The sequence below is a fragment of the Coffea arabica genome, chromosome 6e (assembly GCF_036785885.1).
Source record: "Coffea arabica cultivar ET-39 chromosome 6e, Coffea Arabica ET-39 HiFi, whole genome shotgun sequence".
Classification (NCBI taxonomy): domain Eukaryota; kingdom Viridiplantae; phylum Streptophyta; class Magnoliopsida; order Gentianales; family Rubiaceae; genus Coffea; species Coffea arabica.
Genome location: NC_092321.1, coordinates 9,803,727 through 9,827,750, shown reverse-complemented (window position 1 = coordinate 9,827,750; position 24,024 = coordinate 9,803,727). Strand labels below are relative to the sequence as shown.

Here is a 24,024-nt window from a genome sequence, read left to right as displayed (position 1 = left end):
AATAAAACCTCACACACACATGGGAATATCTTCCGTCTTCCCAAAGGAACCCGGGAATATACTACCAACAACAAGTGTTGCTGATTGTCTGTTTGGATAGGAGATTATTTGAAATTTTTTATAAAAAAAATTACTGTAACATTTTTTTAATGTAATATATGTAAGACAAAAGAGTGATTGAAAAATATATTTATGACACAAGCAAATTAATTTACGTAAATAACTTGCTATCCAAACAGACATGCCCGTCCAAATGGAATGTAACATCCTTACAAATTGAGTAAATGTGTTCAAAAATGTCATTCACTATCTCTCCAATATATTTTATTAGTGTTCGAGACTTCCGAGTTTCTCCCATGGAGAAATTTTGCATAAACTTTTATTTTCCTTTGGGTACGTCCTACAAAGACATAATAAGTTGATCGTAAACTAAATATCATCTAGAAGTGGCAATATGTCACAGGTCCAATGGACTACCCATATCCAAAGGAACTTTAGACAGGATGGGTGTTCTAATTTTAATGTTGTGTTTGAAATTGGACTAATTTCATATATACCTGTTAATTGATTAAAACTTTTGGAAAATCTTTGGGTACCCATTGGGGTCCAAGTATCTCACTAAAAAATTATCTTGTTAATTGTTGTATATCTTTTTAATTATCCAAGCAAACAACTTTTTTTCTTCCAGTCAGATCCTTCGATTTTTTTCCTTATAATTATAGTTAAAACTCCCATCTAATTTCCTGAACCCCTTTGTCCCTTAGAAATCAAATTTTTAATTTTCATTTTTTGTAAAAATTCTGTTGCTGGTCTCAATTTAGAGTGCTTTTTGAAAAAATGTCAAAAGAAATTTCTTATTTTGAGACGAAAACTTAACAGCTGCATAGTCAAGCCGAAAAAGGTCTAAACGGGGCTGGTGGGAGTTCTTTTAGGCCTATAAAAAAAATATAAATTTGAGAATTTGAGAAAAATTTTGAATTCAGAAAAATATAAATTCACAATAAGACTAAAAGAAATTTAATAAATCAAAATATTAAAGTAAAATAAAAAATAAAAAGAATTAAAGGAAAAAATACATAAAACAAGTTTGGATATTAGGCGGGGTCAATCTAAACCCATTTCAAAGTAATCACGTCCAAATTAATCCCAAAAACACAAATAGATAAGATTATACCCAAATCCATATTATTCAATCACATTTCAAACTCAAGCAAATTCTGCCCATTTTGCCACATCTAACATCGACTGTGCATCCTAAATTCGCATACATAAAACAAGTTTGGATATTAGGCGGGGTCAATCTAAACCCATTTCAAAGTAATCACATCCAAATTAATCCCAAAAACACAAATAGATAAGATTATACCCAAATCCATATTATTCAATCCCATTTCAAACTCAAGCAAATTCTGCCCATTTTGCCACATCTAACATCGACTGTGCATCCTAAATTCGCATCACATGTTTTGACCAGATCATTTTCTTATCTACCACGTTATTGCATGGAGATTGGCAGATTGCAGTGGCATTGCAATTGGCTGCCATGTCAGCTCACAAGTCAAAAAAAATCTTTTCAATAAAGCCTTGTTTGGAAAGGGATTTTTCATCAAAAAATCTTTATATTTTTCGTAAACATATTTTTTAATTATTTTTTATCTCAAATATATTAAATGACTACAGTACATTTTCTACAAAAATTTCAAAAAATTACAATCCAAACACAACCATCTTTATACGTATTTGGAATAAACTTTTCCTATCACTTTATATACACATTCCCATTTACCAATCCCAGTCAATTGACATCTCTCCCTTCACTCTTGCATCATTTGGTATACCACATAACTGTGGTTTTTTTTTTTAACTTCCCAAATCATTTGTTAATCCCCAAATCATTGAGTGGTTATTCCTCTCACATGCATGACGTTAAATTCATCAGATAAATGTCTCTAAATCAGTGCACTGATTAGTACTCTTCTACAGATGCACATTCTTTTATCTAGACACATCTAAAAATATCTATTTTTTGAATAAGCACGCACGTAGAGTGTAGCATTCCACATCGGAGGTTGATGAAGAAAGGAAATGATTTAAGACTTTGGGCCCTTTGGCTACCTTGTAATTTGGGTTAACCCATTTGGACTAGTGGATTTTAGTCGAAAAAATTACTTGGGTCAATCCTTGAACTTGAGTCGTGAATATCGAGTAGTATATGCTTGAGGTGAGTTTGGACTAACAGGTTATGATTCCAATCACGCAATGAAGTGCAAGAATCTAAATGCTGTGCGGGACTAAGTGTCACGTCAGATGGAGGTCAACTCTAGTGCAAAGATTTAAGTGTTGTGTGGGGATTAAGTGTCACGTTTAATGAGAATCACCTCTAGAATTCATACGAGTCAATTTTAGAATCCGAATACGGCCAAATGAACAGTTTAATAGTGGGGAGAATGTAGCATCCCACATTAGAAGAAGAGGAAATGATTTAAAAGCTTGAACCCCTTGGTTGTAATTTGTGTTAACCATTTTGACTCAATGAATTGCGGTCCAAAATTACTTCAGCCAACTCTTGTACTCGAATTTTGACAAAGTGTGTGCCAAAAGCACTAGTATATACAAATTCAATCCCCTCTCACCGGTGACCCTTGAGGTCCCAAGTTCGAGTCTCCGCTCTGCTGGATTCCTCCGCGCACTTATTGTGTTCGGGTCGGGTTGGGGCGCCGGGCTCGGGTCGTAGGGGATTAGTCGGGCCCCGTAAGGATTGACCCGAACACCCCTGTATCGAAAATAAAAAAAAAAAAATATATATATATATATATATATATATATTCAATCCCATCCAAGTCACTAGAGAGTATGGTGTAAAAGAATATCCTACGTCATTCATTTTAATTCATTCGCTTTTACAACTCGTTATCATTCTTTTCCTGCTCAATTGCTACCCCTAAACGCATAACAACGTTGTTGGTTAAACTTCAATTAGCATAAAAGATGTGGATATATGAAATTTATTAATGAGCTCCACTTGATCAGGAATTCCACCAAAAACTTCCTGGAAGCACTTACCGAATTTCTATTTGGAACAAAGAACATGGACCTGTTTGATGGTTTGAAGGTAACTTGTGTGGATGAATAGTTTCGGAAAGTAGTTCAGTCGAAACGGTCAAAGAGCCATTCATAAAGCCTGTGTAAATACGAGAAATACACCAATTATGGTGATATCTTCGGCCTTCACCACAGGATCTCTTGGCAATTCACACCTCATGGAGTGAATTTTTACATATATTCCACAAGCTACTTGTGTGCACTGTGCAGGCATGATATCATCATGTTCATTGGTTTAACTTTACCTCACAACCAAATGGTTAAGCAAGTCGATGAACAATTTTATGCCTTCAATTATGGATTTTTCTTTTTTAATTCGACGATGTCTGTACACCAATCTACACAAGGGAAGACCCAATTAAACCGAAGAGAATTAGGAGGAGTTAAAAAATATCTCCGAAGGACAAAAAAACTCATTTCTAGATTAGGGGATGTACTACTACACACTCTGTAAATTTAATTATACGTGCGAAAGTTAAATTACACCTAGTGTTTTGCCGGATGAACGATCTAGCTTTGGATGATTTTTCGAATTGTCTTGTGAATTTGGGACCTCCCCCAAGTTTTAGTAATTTTTTCTCAAACATAATTATATAAATTACAAACTCAAATTTTATATAGAAATTAATTAATTTACACGACCGACTTAAATTAGAATACAACTCAAATTGCAAGACGGTAGATCCATTGTCACACCGTACACTCGCGCAATCCATGTACAATATGATTGTGTAGATGACACGGTACCAGGTGCTGATGAAATCCTAGACGCGCCAACGGCATGGGTTATCACATAAGTCGACGCCATTTTGCCGAGACAAGGCATGGATATATAAATATATATAACGTTTGCAGCTATTTATGCTATATCTTTATCAACTTTTTTTAAAAAAAAATTTTCAAAGGACCATATAATAAAAAAAAATTAGTTTGAGAGTCAAACTAAAAATGTTGTACTAACGTCTATAGCAGCCAAATTAATAAGTGTTAAAATATCGACTTCAATTATTATTTCTCAAAGTGTAATTATATTAGCAAATCATGAAAAAAGTGAACTCGTCTTCTCTACCCTAAATGAATGGATCAAAGATTATTAGACTTTCAAACGAAAATTGAGCACAAAACACTGACCAAAAAGAAGACCAAAAAAAAAAAAAACACAAAATACATAGACATGCGTGGTGGATAAGGCAACGAAGGAAATGATATCACATTTTTGACCAATAACTGATCCCAGCCTGTTTCCTCCTCCGAGGAAGCTAGGAGTGAGTCGTGTTTCCTGATTAGGAGTTTAGGACCACCGGCGGGAATTGGTCCAGACAAGCACTAGTACTAATCAGTAAACTGTGAACCATTTATTGTGTTTGACCAAAAAAAAGTGAACCATTTATTGAAAAAAAGGAAAAAGAGAGAGGTAGGCTATCGCTATAAGCCTGGCGGAATAGCACTAGTAGGCGACTGCGACGCAGGATTGAGGGAAGAGGCAACCCACATCAGCTTTGAACACCGACCAACCATCTCTCCATTTGGATGCTGGACCCCAACCCCTATCACATCTTTCACCAGAATTCAGCTTCCACGATCAAACATTAGTCCACGTGGCGGCCATCCAAATTCAGCCACGTGTCCTCCATTCATAGAATTTTTTTTTTTCCATACAGAGAAATATCTCTCTTTTTTTTTCGGTCTAGCTGCAAAGTGTTGACGACGGCGTTTTTAGGGTTTTGAAAAAGTTAGGAGTGTCGAGAACCGTGCTGATGCCAAAGACGTGATTTTCAAGGTTGACCCTCACCCTCAGGGTTGTTTATCTTGTTAGTAGTTTGTTGGTTTTGTCTAAGGGTCTTGACATTCATTCTTCCCGCCTTATTTAATTTTGCTGTACACGTATGACTTATTGTCCTGTGTTTAAATGGTAATTTCTGGAATTTAATCGACTTATATACGTCTGGCTTTTGTTTTGGATGGTTACTTTCGTTTTCGCCTATGATGTTAATTCTCTTTTTCAGATACATGTTAAGTTGGTACAAGTGCAAATGTACCTTGTCTTTTATTACTAGTCTTTCAAACACACACATGTACACATACACATATATATATATATATATGTGTGAAGTAAACCTATAGACACAAATGCTACTGTTCGAAGGTTGTATTCAAAATTAATGTATATTTATTTCAAACACACAACTGTTCAAAATAAATGCGTTTGGATATAAGATTATTTGAAATAATTATTGTATTATTTTTTATGATGTGATGTATGTAAAATATAAAAAAAAAGATTGAAAATATTAGAAAATGCATTTATGATGTAAGCGACTGATTATTTGTAAATAATGTCTATCCAAACATATTAATGAACATGACACTAAACCAACTTTCATATATGTAGGGGATAATTTTATAAAATATTACTTAGCTTCCATTGAATTCAAAAAAAAAAAAAATCACCTTCCCTTATGTTTTTCTCTTTCAAAATATAAGATCAAAATATCATTTTAAATTTGCTCTTTTTATTGTATTCCTTAATTGTCATAGCAAACTAAATCCATTAACGTTTGAGGAATTACAAATGTGGTCCTTTAATAGAAATTACGAGTTGGTAATGAGATTGAAAAGACAGTTTACATTATTTCAAATATGGAAAATCCTACTCTAAATAACTCATACGATGTATACAAATTTTTTTTTTGATAATGTACGATGTATACAAATTAAATGATGGATTGCCTCCTTCCCATATTGACCGTTACATGTCTTGTATAATAGACCAGATTAAATGATGGCTTGCCTACTTCATCCTTTTAAATTCCTATGTTGACTATCACATGTAGTGATTTTACAATTGCTTTTTGTAGATAAATATTTAAATATTATTTTACTTGTATTATAAATACGGATTTCAACTCACCTTTTCATGTTTTCAATTATCTTTTTTATCTCATATATATCATATTATAAAAAAAATGTTACAGTAATTATTTAAAAAATTATTTTAAATGATATCCTATCCAAATACACCTTTTCATATTATTGATATGGAAACAATTTTGAAAAATTCAAAAATTTTGAATAATTTGCAAAACTCATAAGAATTGCTTGAAAACAATTATTTTACACAATGGAAAATGATATTCTAATATAAGTTTAAGCATTTTGTCTTTATCTACTATTTTTTCGAGCCATTAATCTAGACAACAAAATGCAAAAAATCATTTGTCCCATCAGACTTGCATTGTCACATCTTTTCTCTTTGTATTCAATTCTCTAATGATATATATAAGTATAAATTTGTACTTAAAAAAAAAATAGAACAACAGAAGGGCCGAGCAAGAAGAATATGAGGCGAAATTTCCCGCGAGAAAAAGAAAAGAAAAGGACCTTTTATTGGGACTTTTGACCTTAATCGTATTCAAACCTCAATTTTCAAAGAAGCCGAAACAAATACACAGATTTGGTTTCCACAGCTTCTGAGAATAGTGGATTCTTCCTTGGCAACAGCAAAAAACCGCAGGATCAGAATCCTTTTCAAGCCTAGATACCAGCGCTACCAACCCCATCAAGAAGCACCCAACGGCCAAGATCACTCTTTCCCCAAATCCGCATCCCCGTCTACTGCACGGGCGCCCATACCATAGAACTCTGTGGCTCTGTCCAATTATGATTAAAAAAAAGGAAAAAGATAATCTTGTTTAATTATCCAAATTGCAAATATTTTATTGAATTTTGTTGTTAAGACATTATAATATACTATTTGTCTGTGAATGATGGATGGATAAAGATAAGGCTGCTCCATCTCTGTCTCTCTCACACTCTCTCTCCCCCCTCTGATTATTCCGTTTCTCATCATTTCTCTCTCTCTCTCAAGTCGCAGTTCCCTATATAATCCTCTCCTCTCTTTCTTAAGACCCTCCTTGTCCTACGTTTCTATCTCCATCTACGTATGCGTAGAGAATTCTGTGTCTATAGCATACTCCTGTAAGTTTTGGAACTTCTTCGTTCGTTTTGTTCTTCTAGTTAGAGATACCGGCGATGTCAATCGTGGTGGAGAGGGGCAATAGTAATACGACTGGTACTACGACTGCGACTGCGGCCTCTACCGCGGCTGCTGCCAATCATATTAATGGTAATAGTTACGGGCTTGATCATCATCTGATCGGACGGTCTGGACTTGGTGGACAGAGAGTGACGTGTTTCTCGATGTATGCTAATGGAAATAAGCCGCCGGCACCGGAGTTAGGGGCAGCCGGCGCCGGAGTTGGAGCGGGGAGGAAGGAGGTGGAGGAAGAGGATGAGGGTCGGAGTGGGGAGTCATCGTCGTCGACTTCTTCGATTGGGAGGAATAGTGATGAGGAGTCATCGGCTGGACGGTCGTCGGAAGCCGGCGACGGTGAGGAGGTGCAGAGTGAGTATAAAGGCGGAGCTTTGGATAGTCTCGAGGCGTTAGAGGAGGTCTTGCCTATCAAGTATGTAGCTGTCTTCTGTTAATCCACTGTAGATTTAGGGTTTGTGCGAATTTTATGTCTAGTTTTTTTGTGGAATATTTGGAATTTGCGTACTGACTTTTAGCAGTCAGTATGAGGTGGAATGCATATGGTTTGAACATGATTGAGTTGTGATCATTTGGGCAGACAGTTTGAAAATTGGAATTACATCTTTATTTTGCTGTTAGATCCTGAGATGTGGTTCTTTTTTAAATATATTTTTATTTTTACCTCTTTCATCTCTACTTTGACATTTTTTTTAACTTTATTTATTAACTGAGAGCGCAGTTACATTTTTTGGACATTGACACTGAATTAACACAAGGAAGTCTTTTTTTTTTTTAAATTTTTTTTTCATTTTCAGCTTCCATACTGTTGAATGCTTCTCTTGTAGCAACATTTATGTGAGAAATCTCACAATTACTGCAAGGCATTTAAATTCTTAGACACTTGTGCTGCTTTTTTTTTTAGTGAATTTTTTTTTTTTGGGTTGTCTAAAGCTTTGCTGATACTGGCAATTTGACTTGTTTCAGGAGGAGCATATCACAATTTTATTGTGGTAAATCCAAGTCTTTTACCAGCCTATCAGATGCTGCAAATTGTTCGTCCATGAAAGATATTGTAAAGCCAGAAAATTCTTACACCAGGAAACGCAAAAACTTGCTTGCCTGTAATAATTTCTGGGATAAGAATCGCAATGGCATTAGAAGAAATAACAGCGGTGGGATATCAAAGAGAGCAGCAGGCTCTAGAAGTTCATTGGCTCTTGCAGCATCCATGGGCTGTACCGAGAGCAACAATAACAGCGATAGTTCCAACTCAAATTCACCATCTCGTGGCATTTGTCTTCCTCCTTTGCCACCACAAGCAAGAAGATCACTGTACAATGACTCATTGTCACCTCCGGGACAGAAGTTTTCTCCTTGGAGGTCCTTCTCTTTATCTGATCTGCAAGGTGCAACTGCAACCCCAAGCATCTCTGGGATAATGGTCAATAATAGACACGTATAGGACAGTTGAGTCAATGATCTTATGTGTTTTTCATTGTCACCCTATGAATCTAATTTGGATATATGTTCATGGAGGTGGAAATCTTTGTAAGCGCTTTGTACTTATCATCATAGATGTACCGACTTCTGGCCAGCTTCAAAATGTAACTGATATGCTATTGTCATAGCAGTCGCTCCTTTGACAAGCATTTAGTTTGTTATATATATGAAGTCTTATTCCCATAATATGTCAGGCTCCAGTGCTCTTTTTTTTTCTTCCTTGACCAAGATATATGTTGATGAAGAACCGATTGCAATACTTTTCACGCATGAATATTGAAAATTGAAGCTTTACCTTTTTGTTCTCCTTATACTTGGTTCAGCGATAGTTGCTTTTCATTTTGCCACTTAAGTTTCTGTCGCTGAACCACGTTCTTCCCTATTTGCAGGGAGGGAACTTGGGGGCTGCTAAAGGGGAGGATTTCAGGTGTATTTGGTTTTCTGCATTTTGGTCCACCATTCACGGTTGAGCTGCACATGTTTTGATGTATGCGTATGATTACAAATACTTTCCTCCTCACCGTTGTGCTTTGGATATTGGCTCAAGACTTGCTATGAGATGGTTTTGAACTCTAATTTGACCATCAAATTTTTGTTGAATTCCAGATCTGTCTCAAACTCCGTTCTAGTAAAACCAGTCAAAAGGGAAAGAAGAAGTTACAATGGCTGGAAGAAACTGTTTCTATGATGGTATGCAGATGATCTTCCTGTTATGAAGTAGTTGAGAAATGATCATGGGTTTCCAGCTTAGGATTGTGATAGAAGGTATGAATTCCAGATGATCTTTTTTGTGAAAGAAAATTTGACCATCTAATTTTTGTTGAATTCCAGATCTGTCTTAAACTCCGCTCTAGTAAAACCAGTCAAAAAGGAAAAAAGAAGTTACAATGGCTGGAAGAAACTGTTTCTATGATGGTATGCAGATGATCTTCCTGTTATGAAGTAGTTGAGAAATGATCATGGGTTTCCAGCTTAGGATTGTGATAGAAGGTATGAAACTAACTTCTGCTAGGCAAGAGACTTGTTGAAACAAAGTGTCTTTTCTTAACTGCCTAATGATGGATGATTTGAGCACCTTATGGATTTTATAATAGTTTAGGTAACATGCCTATCATGCAACTCATGCTATCACTCAAATTGTAGCTAAGTGTATTGGAGAAGCATTACCAGGAAAACTGAAGTTCTTAAAGTTGTTGGAATGCATATGCTGAATTAGGCATGTTAAGTTATGCTGAGCTTTTCCTAAGCACTATCTGAATGAGAAGGCTTTGAAGTTACTAGGCAGAACAAGTTTTCTAATGCATATTACCATAATCATTCAACATTTACTCGTGATATTCCTTTTGATAGAGATTTAAAGATAATCATTTGACCAATTAGCTACATCCACATTCATTTATCAGTAGAGTATAGTATGACAACAGCATAAGTGTTGTTCCCAACCTTGGAGGACTAGGTGAACCAGTATAGCACCAGGATTTACCAGATTTTATAACATCTATACCTAATGAGCCAAAATTGAGTACATTATATGAATGAGAAATTGAAGAGAGAGGCTCCAGCTTTCTGTACTAATAAACTGAAAAAAGAAAGAGGCCTTTGTGCTTGTGATCTCATCAGAAGAAACTAGTGCTGCAGCTCATGCTATAGCCATACAGCACAGGTCCTCATGTTATAGATACACAGAGTAATATGTGTTGCAATTCCCTTTGTTAAGAAGTAGGATTTTAAATGACAAAACTTACTAATAGAAGGCTGTGACCTCATTTACGAGGTTTCTAACACTAGGGGTGCTTTTGAATAGCAGACAGTTTTATAACCATTATTTTACCCCATTTACGAGGTTTCCAAAAACTGGGGTTGGTTTAGAATTGGACCGTTTGAAACAGCTTCTCACGGTTTTTTTATTTATAGCTTTTATGATCTGATTAAACGACAAATTTCAACTTTTGTATTTAGGATTTTAAAGAAAACAAGCACCTGTATTCATAAAGCCGTATAACGACATACTTGCACTTATATAGGTAGTCAAATGTATTCATCAAATCTTCCGTATAATGACATTCTTGCGCTTGATAGGTAGTCGACAGGGTATTATTGATGGAAAAACAGTATAAAAAACTTTTGGACTTTGGTTCATGACAAAAAGCGGTTTTTTTTCCACTTGTGCATTTTTTTGACTTCAAAGAAAAACAAGAACCCGTATTCATATAACTGGCTGTATAGCGACATAATTGCCCTTTACCGATAATCAATAGGGTTTCTTTGATGGGAAAGTGGTATAAAGAGTTGTTGGGCTTATTTGAGATTCCTGATGAAAAAGTGGTTTCATTCAACTTGTATATTTTTACGAGTTAAAGGAAAAACAAGAACCTGTATTCATATAATTAACCGCATATCATCTTATTTGCACTTTATAGGAAAACCATAGAGTTCCATTGACGAAAAGCAGTAAACAGAATAGTTGGTCTTATTTAGGATACCTGATGAAAGGGTGGTTTTTTTTATTCCAAATAGATTGGAAAAATTATGAAGAAGGCAACTTCATGCCGAAATGCCATGTAGAATCTTAGGTCAAACCGAAAAAAGAAACATAATAAGAGGACCAGATATTGCTATATGCAAATTTTATTTTTGGCCTTCGACAACATTTACTTGATGTTGTCTCATAGAAAGCTTCCTTGCCTGTGTTTCTCACTATGGCTTGGCTATTGGAAACTGAGATCATTGTGTTGCACAAGCACGTTACTGTAGAAATGGGGTATCATACAGAAAACCATGTCACCTTATTGTGACTGGTTCATGTTGGCAGATGAATGATCTACTAAGTTTGAATGGTCTGAGATTTGATACTAATTATGTCATCTGAGGTCCCTGTTATGATGCAACGCAAGGCTATCTTGGATGAACAATGCAATAGTGTATCAAATTAGCTGAGCAGTACTGAGGATATTAACATAAAACGGTTTCTCGTCATTATTCAAAATCCTAATCTCGTACCATGTTACTATTGTGGATGCATGACTGATTATTGGCCACTAGATGATAATAAGCTGTCTTTCTCCTGGTCTACAAGTAGTGGGATGGGGACATTGAACAAATTGACGAGTAAAAAGCGTTACAAAAAACTTTTGACCTATTAGAATTTCCTCAGAATGGTAATCTCTAGAAGATTGGCTATACGGTAACTTGTTGAGTTCTTTTATCCCTTCGCCTTTCTTCATGTTTGACGTGTGTCACATAGCCAGAAAATGAATTGACTGAAACAGAAAATTTTCGCATGTGTCCAATTTTCAAGGCTCAAGATTTCTTCAAACATTAAATACAACCTACTAGCGAGGATATCTCTTGGAAATTAATACCAGTATCTTATCTTCAGTTTGTTGTTTGTGGAGTACATTGACAAGAGAAACTAAAAGACTTCTTCGCACCTGTTTTAGAGTCTTGAGCTGCCTATAAATCATGTGAGTTGGAGTTGAGTTGAAAAGCAATTTTCTGAGAAGTTCCCTTCAGGTTTCTTTTCCCTTCTTTTGTACTAGTCAGATTTATTTATCCGGTTATTTCATTGTTTAATATTTTGCTTGATCTGGGTGTATATCAGCTAGTTGTTAGGAGAAATTGGTGGAGAAGACCAGCATGGAAATTCACTCTCCATGGTTTCCATGAGGATCCTGTCTTCCATATACCTTTCTGGTTCAAGGACCAGGCACCAAACTCATATGTTTGTCACTTTAGCGGAGATTAAGTGATGTACAGTTTTGATCCAGTTCACCCCACTCTTGTTGTGCCTGCGTCTCTGTGTGTCTGTGTGCTGTACCCACAAAAAAAAAAAAAAAACCAATTTAGTAAAGTTGCCAGTCCATTAAAATGCTAAACTGCTGAATCTATGATTTTTGTGGTGTATATGGTGGAAAATTTTTTGCCTTGTCTTTTTAAGGTTTTGTAATTCGATGTTGATGATTGTATATGTGAATGTTGGTGTGAACAGGTTTTGGGCCATGGATCCTGAACTTTTGCCGGTTACACCCAACGAGTACGGTACTTTCCATGCAATGGATAGAGCGCTTTATTCTCTCCTTGCTGTCGATCTCTGGCGTGATCCTTATGAATCTGTGCAAATTATGGCCCTGTGGCTTTGGATGGAGCGGCTAGGTTTCAAGAATCTTGTATTAACAATCTTATCTATGCCCCCCATGTTGATAAATAAATATGCTGACGAGGCTTTGACATGTGTCAAATGTGTTAATGACCCTCAGTTTGTGCTTTCAGCTGAAGTCAATGAAATTCCTGCAACTTCTAGACTCGTGAAGAAGAGGATCACTCTCCAATATTTTCATGAGAATAGGCCCATTGTGGTGAAAGAACTTCGGAATGTTGTAACTGAAACTTGTGCCATGGCTTTACAGGATGTCATAGAGGATGTCGTCAAGAAGCATAATGCATACGAGTCTTTGGTTAACAGCTTTTCTAACTTGGGTTTTGTAGGTGAAGCATGTGGAGACTACAGTAATGCTAATGGGGCATCACAAGAGGAAAGGACCATGTTTGTTACATTTTCGAAGGGCTATCCTGTTGCAGAATCAGAAGTCACGGAGTTCTTCACTAAGCTGTTCGGGAATTGCATAGAGGCCTTCCACATGCAACCAGTGAGGTCTGATGAGCAACCATTGTATGCTCGAGTAGTGTTCTCTACGCCTAAAGTCATTGACTTGATTCTCGGTGGTGTTACCAAGGCCAAATTCACCATAAATGGGAAGCATCTCTGGATGCGCAAATTTGTGCCTAAACGCAAGAGCTCCTTTCCTCGGTCGCGTTGGCCATAGAATCTGTGGTCCTTGTCGAATCCCCTTGTCCAACAGCTGTGGTCCTTTTGTGTCGGAAGTCTTATAGTTGTGTCGTAAGGGGTGTCTCAATAAAGTCTCAGTTTAAATTTGTAAGTTGTTGTCAATCAAGTCCAGGGAGGGACGCTTGTACACAGTTGTACTGCTGTTAAAAGCTTTCCTTGCGTGCTGCAATACAAGTCTTATGAATATTGCCATTTTTTACTGCAGATTATGTATTTACATTGCGACTAGATTGATGAAATCAAGAACATTCAGTAGAACTAGTTTAATTTATGCCGTTGATCATTGATGGATTCCAGAAGGGCCACAACAGTTCTGCAGAGCATAGTTGTTTGGAATTAAAATTGTTTCTCTGAGTCGTTTCTGGTTGGAGAGACGAATGAAAAGAATCATTAGTCATTTTGGGCTAATTTCACGCGCAAGTTTTTGTGTCATACTGTATGTTTTAATCATCCTTGAGAAGAAGCCCCTATTTTATTGAAACGTCGAATTGTCTTTGCACAAAACTAGGAAATTTTTGGGTCGAATGTTGCATGGATCCCTGCAAAATTGTTTTAAGTTTCCGTTTGGATGGATGTCTTTTTGGAGTGTTTTCTAGATAAATTTTATCATTTCATATTTGTGTATAAATGTATATATGACATTAAAAGGTGACTGGAACACGTATATAAAACTTCTTCAACAACATGTTCATAAAAGCATGTCTATCCATGTCTATTCAAGCCGAAGCATTCAAGTCGGCTACAATTTCTGGTATGATTTGGCTGCAATTAAATTATGGGTGGTCACTCGTCAATACAATTAAATTTTACCTAATCTATAGTGTATATACACATAATAATCATTTTTACACTCAATTGAGTTTATATACTTTCTTTATTTAGTCCTACCTACTCTCCCTTGCACTATTTATTTACTATTTTTAATTAATCTTACATTTTTTAAAATATGACGCCTAAAATATATTTTAAAATATTCAATAGACACCCGTTAGATAGACTCATTAATTATTTAAGATTTTGGAGTGCAATGTGACATTGATTCCCTCTTGGTCTTGCATATTTTTCCATTTCTACCATCATCATTCTAGTAAAAGAAAAGGAAAAAAATCTACTAATATTAATACATACTCATTTACTTCCAAATTGAATGCATGGATGCAATCTTAAACCGTATCCGTTCTCTTCAATTGGAAAATCTATCAATGTTTAGTGCTTCTCATTCTTCTTTCTTCTACATTTCAATTTTTATCAACGAGGCAACATGTTTGCAACTCTAAGTTAACGATCAAACCAAACTACTCAATTTGGGAATTGAGTACTGGGTTATGAAAATAGAATAATCTTCTAAAAGATAGGCAAATCTACATCTTAGTATATTGACTTACCTTTTATGTAATTCTTCATAAAATGAAGCATATAATACAACGGTCAAGGTACAATGCTTTGGTAGATTTGGGTGCATTTGATAAAATTAAAATCTGAAAACTAAATTTTAAAATCTGAAATGTGAATTCATTAAATTAATGAATTATTAAGTACTAAATTTCATACATTTGAGTATATATCACATTAAGTGATAAGTGAATAGCTTATCACTTATTTTTGGGAGCAAGTTTTATCTAGAAAATCCAGTGCCACTCAATTAATTTAGATATTTAATTTTTAATTATCAAAAGTATCTGAATATCTTAAAATTTGAATCCATTAAATTTAAATATTGAATTAAGTGATCAAACAGGGCCTTATCTATATTGTGTCTGATTAGTTGGTTAAAGATCAAGTGACATCACACACCTTATTGTCTCTTCAACACGTATTTTTCATATTTTAAAAGAATTTACTACACTAATAAAAAATGAAAAAGAAAACGGTAATAGATAATGCTTTCCCACTGCAAACCGCTGGGACTTTTATATGCAAACGAACAAGAATTTGCATGTACGGAGTATATCCTACGACGGTGAAGTGGAAAAAAAAAAACCGAATAAGTAAATGGACGCTCAACTGCTTTTGCGCTCAATTGAGTTCTGTGGTTACCACGGTGTCGTTTTCTACCAACACGAGCTGGCATATCTGTTAACCGACTCCGATCCCGAATTTCTACATGTATTACTTGCATTTTTCAAGGTACAGCCAATAAGTAGTTTGGAATTTGGATTAAAGATTATTTGGAATTCTTTTCCTATTTTTCAGTGTAATATCTTCAGGACAAATAAAACTTGTAAATTGTGCAAAAGAAAAAGACATTTTGGTCACTTTAATAAATGAAAAAAATTAATAGATGTACCGTCGAAGCAAGCATTTGTAGATAGACTGATGGCTCTCTCTTTCTCTCAAGCATATTAATTGAAGAGTACAAAAGATAAACCAACCGATATAAAGAACCAACACATATCTTATCCTGGTTATATGCCGCCCGAATTTAAAGTTAAAAATTATCCATCATTGTTTGCAAAAAACAAAAATTTTGACAGCTGAACTCAACGTTCTTATATATTAACATTCAAAGCTATAAATACTAAGTATAATCTCATGGGTTATTATCACTTTACCCTCTTAAACTATATCACTACTATCAGTTTACCTCCTAACGTTATTTTTTAGACATTTTAACCCCATAAGTAATTCAACTCAATATGTTAAGAAATTTTGGACAAAAATACCCTTTTATTTTATAGCATTACTACATTGTTATTATCACTTTATTCGTTTGGATTTTAGTGATACAATCACTTTAGTTCATAACATTATTTTCTAGACATTTTACCTCATCATTAATCTAACTAATATGGTCAAAAATTTTTAAATATATTTACCCTTTTTTATATATAATTAAAAATAAAAAAGTTGGAATGGTTATTCTTCCTTTTTTTTTTCACTTTAAGAGATCGAAAAACATAAAAATAAAAGGATTTTCTCAAATTTCTTTTTTTTTTCACACTTATTAATACTAGGAAAAGAAAAGGAGATAAGAAAGAAGGAGACAAAAAATTAGATTTTGTAAAAAAAGAAAATAAAGAAAAGTCTAACATCATCGTATTACTTTAAGGCTATCGGGATTAGAATTGGAATTTGGTCGTAAACAAAAAAGTGAAATAATTTTAAAATAATAAAAGTATTTAATTCTTTTTTATTTGTAATTTTTAAAAAAAGAATTGAGCTCTTTTTCTCCCCTTCCCCCTCTCCATCTTTCTATTTTTTTTCAATATTAATAAGATTGCCAAGAAGAAAGAAATTAATATTTTGACTTTTTTTCTTGATACTAAAAAGGAGAAAAGTCACTCTAAATTTTTTATTATTTTTATTATGCGAAGAGTAGGGTATTTTCTTCTAAAGTTTTTTAACTTGTTAAGTTGGTTTAATGGTAGGATAAATTGTCTAAAAAATAACTCCAGGGGGTAAATTGATAATGAGACTATATTTTATGGGGGTAAAGTGATAATAATTTTAAGGATTAAACATGCCTTTTCACTTTAATTAACAAAGTTTGACCGTTAGTTTTGGAGGTAAAGTGACTAAATGATAACGTTGAAGGGAAAATTGATAGTAGCACCAAACGTTAAAGGGGGTAAAGTGATAATAACCCTAATCTCATTGACCCTTTTGAGGTTGTCCTAATGAAATTGAAGCAACCTCAGGTTTCGTAACAAATTTGAAATCATTTTTGTGACGTAATCGTGCCGTGCTTTTTTAATTATGCAGAATTCTTAATTGAACACAAAAATAACTGTCAAAAGAGCTAGACATGTTTCAATAATGAATTTAGTCTTGTCAAAGACTAGACACATATTATCAGAATATTTAGTTGTGCAGTAATCTACAACTTGTTAATCAAAAAAATTTTAAAAAGAATACTGAGAAATCAAAGCTGAAACGCAAAGTTATTATAATTTTTTTAATAGAAAAAATTGGTAATTCACATAATATGTCGTGTTGCTGGAAGCAAGTGACCGAGAGCGGAGAGTGCTAATTGTTTTTTTTTGGATTGAAACAAAGCAGGGAGCCTTGAACTTTGGGCCAAACTAAAAGTCTGTGTGGTAACTACTGGACCATCTTCGGAGAGATGGTAAGTATATTTGGGCTAAACAGGCCCAAGTATTGGAACAGGCTTATGGGTCCTTTTCTTTTAGTTATCGAAGATTCTGCACCTGCTCCTCCTCAGAAAATGCCTCTTTACTTCCAGAGTTCCGGTGAATCCGAACAGGGATACTCACCCCAGAATGATTGATTAACTGGATTTTTTGATGCTACCTAATATTGACAGTTCTAAAGCACTGTAATCATTTTTCATAGGCAGTCTGAAAAAAAAGAAAAAGGTAATCTGGTGAACTTTATAGCACAGTAATCTGTAAGCTCTTTAAAGCTATTTACGATTTTCTTTTTTTCTTGAAATTGTTGGTGTTTTTTGTTGGCTGTAGCTTTGCTTAGTTTGAATTATTGGGGTGAAAATGGAGGCGGGTTCGAATGGAGAAGAGCCCACATCATGGGAGGAGCTTTACAACATCAATTTAGTGCCTTCAGAGTTATTTGTCAAGTTCAGAAAAGAAATTGAGGGGTATCGTGTTGGTGTCAACTTGGAGGTAGTATTTCTTCTGCTGCCTTTAATTCTATATGCTGATGGAATTAACTGGTTCAGGCTTGTGTTAGGCTTAAAAAGTAGTATGGAGTGCTTATAGCGCTGCTGATGATTAGCTCGTGTGAAGGATTTCTTGAAATTTCTCAAGTTTGGGTTGATGCAGGAGCCAAAAAGACTTGATTTTTAAGTTTTACTTTTCGAACTACTATACTTTGATTTCTAGGCTTTGTATTGTGGAATGTTGCTTCTGGTATTCCTTAAAAAAATTCATCATTGGATGATGGCCTTGTTTTGGTAATATCGCCACCAATGGTGCTCTTTTGATGATAGTGTCAAAATTCTGAATGGTGAAATTGTGGTAGTCATGTCCTTTACCAATTGAACTCTTTTCAATAAATCAATATCAAGCTGGATGGTTTTTGAAATGACTAATACTCTTATTCATGGATATCGTACATAATTGTATTCTGTTCTTTGCGACATTGGACATCTAGGGCTCTGCATGTTTGTGTTCATTCTCCCCTTGGCATGTACTTATTGGGCACTTAGCCCAGGCTCAGCTTAAGATTTAAACCAAGGCATTTGGATTTAGATGTCTGACTTCCCAACTAAAGTTATAGCTGGACATCCTTTTAGGACATGCATATTATTTTTAGCATTTACGGTTCTAGGTTGTATATTTTGGGATATCAACTGTAGTTACTGTATGCGGACGAATGTAGGAACATCATTATAATTCTTGACTCAGATTTAATTTGTCTTTCAAAACTTTCCTCGAGCACTACTTAAGCCACTTAGCACAAACCTGAATGGTGGAGTTTTTGTATGCATGAAGTAATTGTTCTGCTTCCTGGTGAAGGACATTCTACTATGGAGATGGTAGTTGATGATACTGATGATTTATGCTTTTTTATTCTTACTTTTTAAATGCAGCAATGTGCATCTGGGTGGGAGCTTGACTGTTTGCTCTATGCACTGAGACTGTGATAATACAACTCGGCCTTACTCTTGCTGTTTCTATTGTAAACATGAGACATGTTGTCCTGTGAGATACAGCCGACATTTTGGATGCTATTAATTTGAATTCTCATTTTGACCTCAGTTCTACAATGCTCCAATCAATGAGTACCAGGCAAAGCTGGTGTTAAAGCCTTTAGCTCATGATCGGAGATGGAAGTTTATTTATGAACCTTTGCATCATGATGTGCGACTTCTTTCTAAGAAGATTCCAATAACAAAATTCCTGAATCTTCAGGTTAATGCTTTAGTTCCTTCCCACAATCCTTGACTACTTTCTAGCAAATATGTGCTAAAAATATTATCTCAAAAATTGTTCATCTGATGCAGGTAGGAGTAGGCCATAGCTTTCAGTTGCATGCCACTGGTTGGAAGTGGAAGCTTACTACCTGTTTGGGTGGGGATGGTGTCTCTAGGATTCGAAATAAAACAACACTTGGCTTATGTCCTGGCATTGATTTCCGTTTTGGGTGGAGAGCTGATTATGTGTTTCCAGAAATTACAGGGCAAGTTAGCTACTGCTTATTTGCTTTTTTACTGAAAAAAATCACGTGTTAAAACATCTCCACATGTCATGACAAGTGCATGTAGAAGTTTGAGAGAAGTTGCAATCTTTCTTAGTCACAGCAAATAGTTTGAAATGGTAATTTTTTCCCCTATGAGTTCTCTGAGCGGATCTTGGATGATTTTCTGTCACAGGGCTATGGGTACTGGTGAACCATTGTTCAACATGAATTCTGGACGCTTACAAGCATCACTTGACAGAATTGAGACCATATATACGCACACGTCATAATGGTAGCTTCGTATGTTTAGATCATCAAAGACTTCCTTTCAAGATTATGTACATAAGAATCTTTGCCATGATTTGTTGGAAACTCTATTAGCTAAAGTAGCTTGCGTGCCCCTTATGAAAATATAGTTGAAATCAACTTTACTGTAGTTTCCTGTGTTCTTTTTCTTGAGGAAACATTTTTTTTTATCACTATATTCTGACAACTTGTTTGAGAAGTGAGCGCTTACTCTGTAAATCCATCTTGCATGTTGGAGCTTTTGCCTGGAAACTCTTAACTGAGCCGGCAAAATTGCATCTTAAATATTCCCCATTCTGATGTCTTCAAGCATCTAACATTCACTCTTTCATGGTATGGCAGATTGTGATTTGGCTGTAGTAGTATCTTGGAAGAGTTCTATTAGGCCATTAATACGCGGCCCTTCACTATGCCTTCTATCACGTAATTGAATCAGTATGATCTGGGAAGAAATGAAGTGTTAGGTGGAACGGCACAAAAATGAATCAGGATCATCTGTGATGTGTCTACCAGGCTGTGGACACTGATGAGCTAAACAAACTTTGCAGATATTAGAGATTTTTCTTCCCTTGCACATTACGAGTTTCTGTAGTCAAACGGTATTTCTATTCAGGCATCAGTTATTCTGAGTCTATTTTCCGTTCGATGGTTGATATGTACCAGTACTGCTGTTTTAAAGAACAGATGAAGCAATGAGGTTGCAACTTGTATTTCTTCTGGCTTTTAAACTGAGGATCATCCATAACATAGTCATGTTGTCATCTCTTGCCCCTGGAAACCTAATGACGTGTAGTAATTAGTATACATTCTTTCAGTGGTATGCATGGTGGGGTTGGCCAAGTGAAGGCTCTCTTGATATCAAATTGGTTGCATCTCGATACACTTTGATAGAGCATTGTCGGACGGGCCTAGGACACAACCTTGGACTAATTTTTTGAACTCTGCGATTTTATTCAAGTCTGTACCAGTTGGACGTGGAATTCCAGATTTTACTATAGCCATTCAAATTTCTGAGGTCCACTGAAACATTAAAAGCATAACCTTCATATACATGGCATTACACTAAGCAAAGGGTTCAAAATCAAAGTCGTAACGTACAAAGGTGATGGTTCAGTCGAGGTCCATCCAATCTAGCCGTTGAGCATTTGGGTCTTCTGTACAACGGGCATCTGTTTTGCCTCCTATAAAGATTCAAACTAACACCCTTCTTCCCACATATGACATAACCTCAAAACATTCTCAGACAAACATTTTTTTTTAGTTGTCCTGCTGAAGAATTATCAGAAATTATATCTCTGTTCAAGACTAGTAGTAATGGCTTCCTCCACCAAGCTCAGAAGAAGCTCATGTTCCTTCCCAATTGTTCTCGTCTCATTCTTGAATTTCATTCTGTTCATCCTCTCTTCAGCCTCTCTTGCTCCGATAATCCTCCTCAAAACGCCACCAACTTGCCTTGGTTGGGCATTTCTCACGGTCTCTTGCATCTCCCTCCTTTCCTCTTTCATTGGCTTCTACTCTCAGCTCACCCACTTTTGCTTCATGACCCACGTCTCCCTTCTTCTCACCTCATTGATCGGTCAAATACTCGCGATTGTAGCGCTGTTTAGGAAGGAAAAATCGAGTCTGTCGATGCTAAAATCACCAAGGGATCCAAGAGAAGCAAAACTTTTGGTGAGGATGGAATGTGGGGTTTTGATGGCAATGTTCGTGGTGCAAGTGGGAGTCTTAATCTTAACTTGTGCTGTCCACAGCAGTTTGATGAGAGAGTATGAAGGTTTGGAAGCTGATAAAGAGGCAGTGGAGAGAAAGAGGAGCATGAGGATTGCTAAGGTGCAGGAGGAATCCATGGCCAATGCAGCAAAGTTGGCTGAGATTAAATCCAAAAAATTGGATGAGAGGGTGAAGAGCAAGTATGGGCAGTGGGTGAAAACTGATTTTGAAGGATGAAAAATTTGTAGCATCAGCATCTCTCTTGCTTTTGTGTGATGGTAATTGTAGACAGTCGCTATGGGGTGGCTTAGCTATAGCCGCCTGCCTATACAAACAAGGGTTGCGATATATATGGAGTTTGCCAGTTGAGAAAAGAGAAATGCATAAAATATTTTTCTGGAATCCAATTTGTGCTAGAAAAATTTTCGCATTTATTCATGCATTTTGTTACGAGTCCTGCACACTAGAATGCTGCAGAAGAAAAAGGTAAAATCACGCGCGCCCAAGTAGCATGAGAAAAATTGTACTACTATGTTTTTTTTTTTGTGCCAAAATCCATCCCCAAAAGTTGGACTTGATGCTCTGCGATTATGAGCATTGAGCAGAGGGATAAGAAACAACCAAAATCAATACTATGTTGGTTAAAAAGTTTCAACATAATTTCAATCTATATAAACACTTCTGGATGGGGAAAAAATAGTAGCAACAATTAACAAAGAAAAATGTAATTTCTGAAAATTAACTACATGAGACACTAACTCATACTCATACCCATTCCAGACCAGCTTACTGTCAACCATTTTTCTTTTGTTTTTTTTTTTTTTGCTGGTTTTGGGGGTGGGGGGGGGGGGTGTTTATCTACAGTGGTAGGATGAATTCAAATAAATGAATACACATAAATTATATCTAACCAATATTATAAGAATTCATACAAATGGTGGAAACAACAACTCAGGTATATTTTGGGCTTGTGGCCACCACTAAAGCATTAAAATTTGGAGGGGGTGGGAGATTAAGGGTTCAAACTTTACCTCTCACCAATTATCACAGTAAGCAGTTCTACTTAAAAAATCCATACGGGTGAGTAATGCATCCATTTGATCCGACGGTGATTCAGTCCCCTTCAGCTTACTCTTGAGCCTCTTCGGTTCTTAAATGTGACTTGACATTTGGTCAACTAAACTAACCCAGCTGGTTTACTCCCAAGTCCCAACTATTATTGAATATATCTGGAGATTTTCGTTCAAAATTAAAACTTGTTTTTGAATATAACAGGTCACAGCAAAATTTGCCTCCACTGAAGAGAAAGTCTAAATTAGAACGTAGGAAGATGAATACTTTTTGTTTATATAAAATCTTTTGGATCTGTGTTAATTAGCGAGAAATGTACAACCTCCTATTCCAACAATGGTTGTTGCGCTACATAATGAAAAAAAAAATGTACAACCGCCAAATAATGAATAAATAATAAAAAAAAATACCACATGCTACATGATTGTGCCCTATCAGAATCAATAATTACGAATTGTGACATATTAGATTATCAAGTGATATAATTAGTTGAGTAGTCAGAGGAGGGCTGCTAAAGTTTTTTCGGCCATCAAATTTATAGGATTCGAATTATGTACATGTTAGTTGAGGGATGAACAAGGTGCGAGAAGGGGTGAAAGGATTAAAAAAAAATTTTAAAAAAAAGAAGAAGAAGATTATCAATTGATATTTGGTTGCAATGTGGGGATGAATATGTAGAAAGGTGGATGCCAGTCTTCCACACGTTTCTCTCAATGAGGTAGATATCCAGTTACCATACATCCGCTCATGGTATTAATTCGAAACAATGCGCTCAATTACCAAGTACTGGACGCCATTTCCCTTTCACAAACATCTGCCAGCAGCATTGAAGGAAAGGAAGAAGACAGCTTCAAGTTATGGTTCTTATTCTAGATGTGGCACCATCCACAGACTTTTTTAGGTCCACAAGCCCTCATTTGCTTGTAAGTTATGACCAAGTCCTCTGTCCTCTATTATATTTTTTTTTTTAAAAAAAAAAAACAGTTTAGATGAATTCGATTTTGATCACTGTCACAGGTTAAAACATGATTATAAAATCATAGATCGTTTATAGAGATTCTTACAAATCGTCCATTAATATAGATATCTTTTTATGAAAAAGTGATCCGTAGTTATCAGTTAACATAACTTATACAGTAGTATTTATTTATATAAGGGTAGGATTTGACGAAATTGCATTTTGGCTATTTTGTTAGGAAAACCACGACAAAGTGAGAATGTGATTGATTTCATTTAACCTGTCACTATAAAGTAAAGAGTTATTTGAACTGAGTAACCTATCACTTTCTAACCTTGCATTCCGCACCAATAGAACATAGAATAAATTGCTGAGCACTGATTAGAGATAGAGAGAGAT

The 24,024-nt window shown here is 35.6% G+C and overlaps 3 protein-coding genes across 14 annotated transcripts; all 3 read left to right on the top strand.

Moving 5' to 3' along the window:
- Positions 1 to 6,878: 6,878 nt before the first annotated feature.
- Positions 6,879 to 13,685, top strand: LOC113695809 (protein OXIDATIVE STRESS 3 LIKE 1-like). 11 transcript variants are annotated; one of them, XM_072055117.1, is made up of 6 exons: positions 9,043 to 9,122; positions 9,242 to 9,400; positions 9,467 to 9,625; positions 12,015 to 12,099; positions 12,624 to 12,801; positions 12,892 to 13,685. In XM_072055117.1, coding segments are annotated over exons 4-6 (747 nt in total). In that variant the 5' UTR covers positions 9,043 to 9,122; positions 9,242 to 9,400; positions 9,467 to 9,625; positions 12,015 to 12,097; the 3' UTR covers positions 13,459 to 13,685. The 11 variants fall into 11 exon arrangements, with proteins under 11 accessions (XP_027070773.1, XP_071911213.1, XP_071911210.1 ...); XM_027214972.2 differs by lacking the exons at positions 12,015 to 12,099; positions 12,624 to 12,801; positions 12,892 to 13,685 and adding exons at positions 6,879 to 7,568; positions 8,120 to 8,541 and having other exon boundaries at positions 9,025 to 9,122; positions 9,467 to 9,612; XM_072055112.1 differs by lacking the exons at positions 12,015 to 12,099; positions 12,624 to 12,801; positions 12,892 to 13,685 and adding exons at positions 6,879 to 7,568; positions 8,120 to 8,541 and having other exon boundaries at positions 9,025 to 9,128; positions 9,242 to 9,325; positions 9,467 to 9,612.
- Positions 13,686 to 17,632: 3,947 nt separating this feature from the next.
- Positions 17,633 to 20,596, top strand: LOC113694645 (uncharacterized). 2 transcript variants are annotated; one of them, XM_027213498.2, is made up of 6 exons: positions 17,633 to 17,797; positions 17,900 to 18,061; positions 19,160 to 19,312; positions 19,405 to 19,580; positions 19,774 to 19,872; positions 20,229 to 20,596. In XM_027213498.2, the coding sequence occupies exons 2-5, from the start codon at positions 17,930 to 17,932 to the stop codon at positions 19,868 to 19,870; spliced, it is 558 nt and encodes a 185-aa protein (XP_027069299.1). In that variant the 5' UTR covers positions 17,633 to 17,797; positions 17,900 to 17,929; the 3' UTR covers positions 19,871 to 19,872; positions 20,229 to 20,596. The 2 variants fall into 2 exon arrangements, with proteins under 2 accessions (XP_027069299.1, XP_027069300.1); XM_027213499.2 differs by having other exon boundaries at positions 17,642 to 17,797; positions 19,774 to 19,880; positions 20,229 to 20,433.
- Positions 20,597 to 21,071: 475 nt separating this feature from the next.
- LOC113694644 (uncharacterized) lies at positions 21,072 to 21,865 on the top strand. Its single transcript, XM_027213497.2, has one exon. The coding sequence runs from the start codon at positions 21,201 to 21,203 to the stop codon at positions 21,831 to 21,833; it is 633 nt and encodes a 210-aa protein (XP_027069298.1). The 5' UTR covers positions 21,072 to 21,200; the 3' UTR covers positions 21,834 to 21,865.
- Positions 21,866 to 24,024: the final 2,159 nt, after the last annotated feature.

Coding starts and splice junctions, on each gene's coding strand:
- LOC113695809 (XM_027214970.2), top strand. CDS start 7,135: ATGTCAATCGTGGTGGAGAGGGGCAATAGTAATACGACTGGTACTACG. Junction 7,569..8,119: donor GAGGAGGTCTTGCCTATCAA/GTATGTAGCTGT, acceptor GACTTGTTTCAG/GAGGAGCATATCACAATTTT.
- LOC113694645 (XM_027213498.2), top strand. CDS start 17,930: ATGGAGGCGGGTTCGAATGGAGAAGAGCCCACATCATGGGAGGAGCTT. Junction 18,062..19,159: donor GTGTTGGTGTCAACTTGGAG/GTAGTATTTCTT, acceptor TTTTGACCTCAG/TTCTACAATGCTCCAATCAA. Junction 19,581..19,773: donor GTGTTTCCAGAAATTACAGG/GCAAGTTAGCTA, acceptor TTTCTGTCACAG/GGCTATGGGTACTGGTGAAC.
- LOC113694644 (XM_027213497.2), top strand. CDS start 21,201: ATGGCTTCCTCCACCAAGCTCAGAAGAAGCTCATGTTCCTTCCCAATT.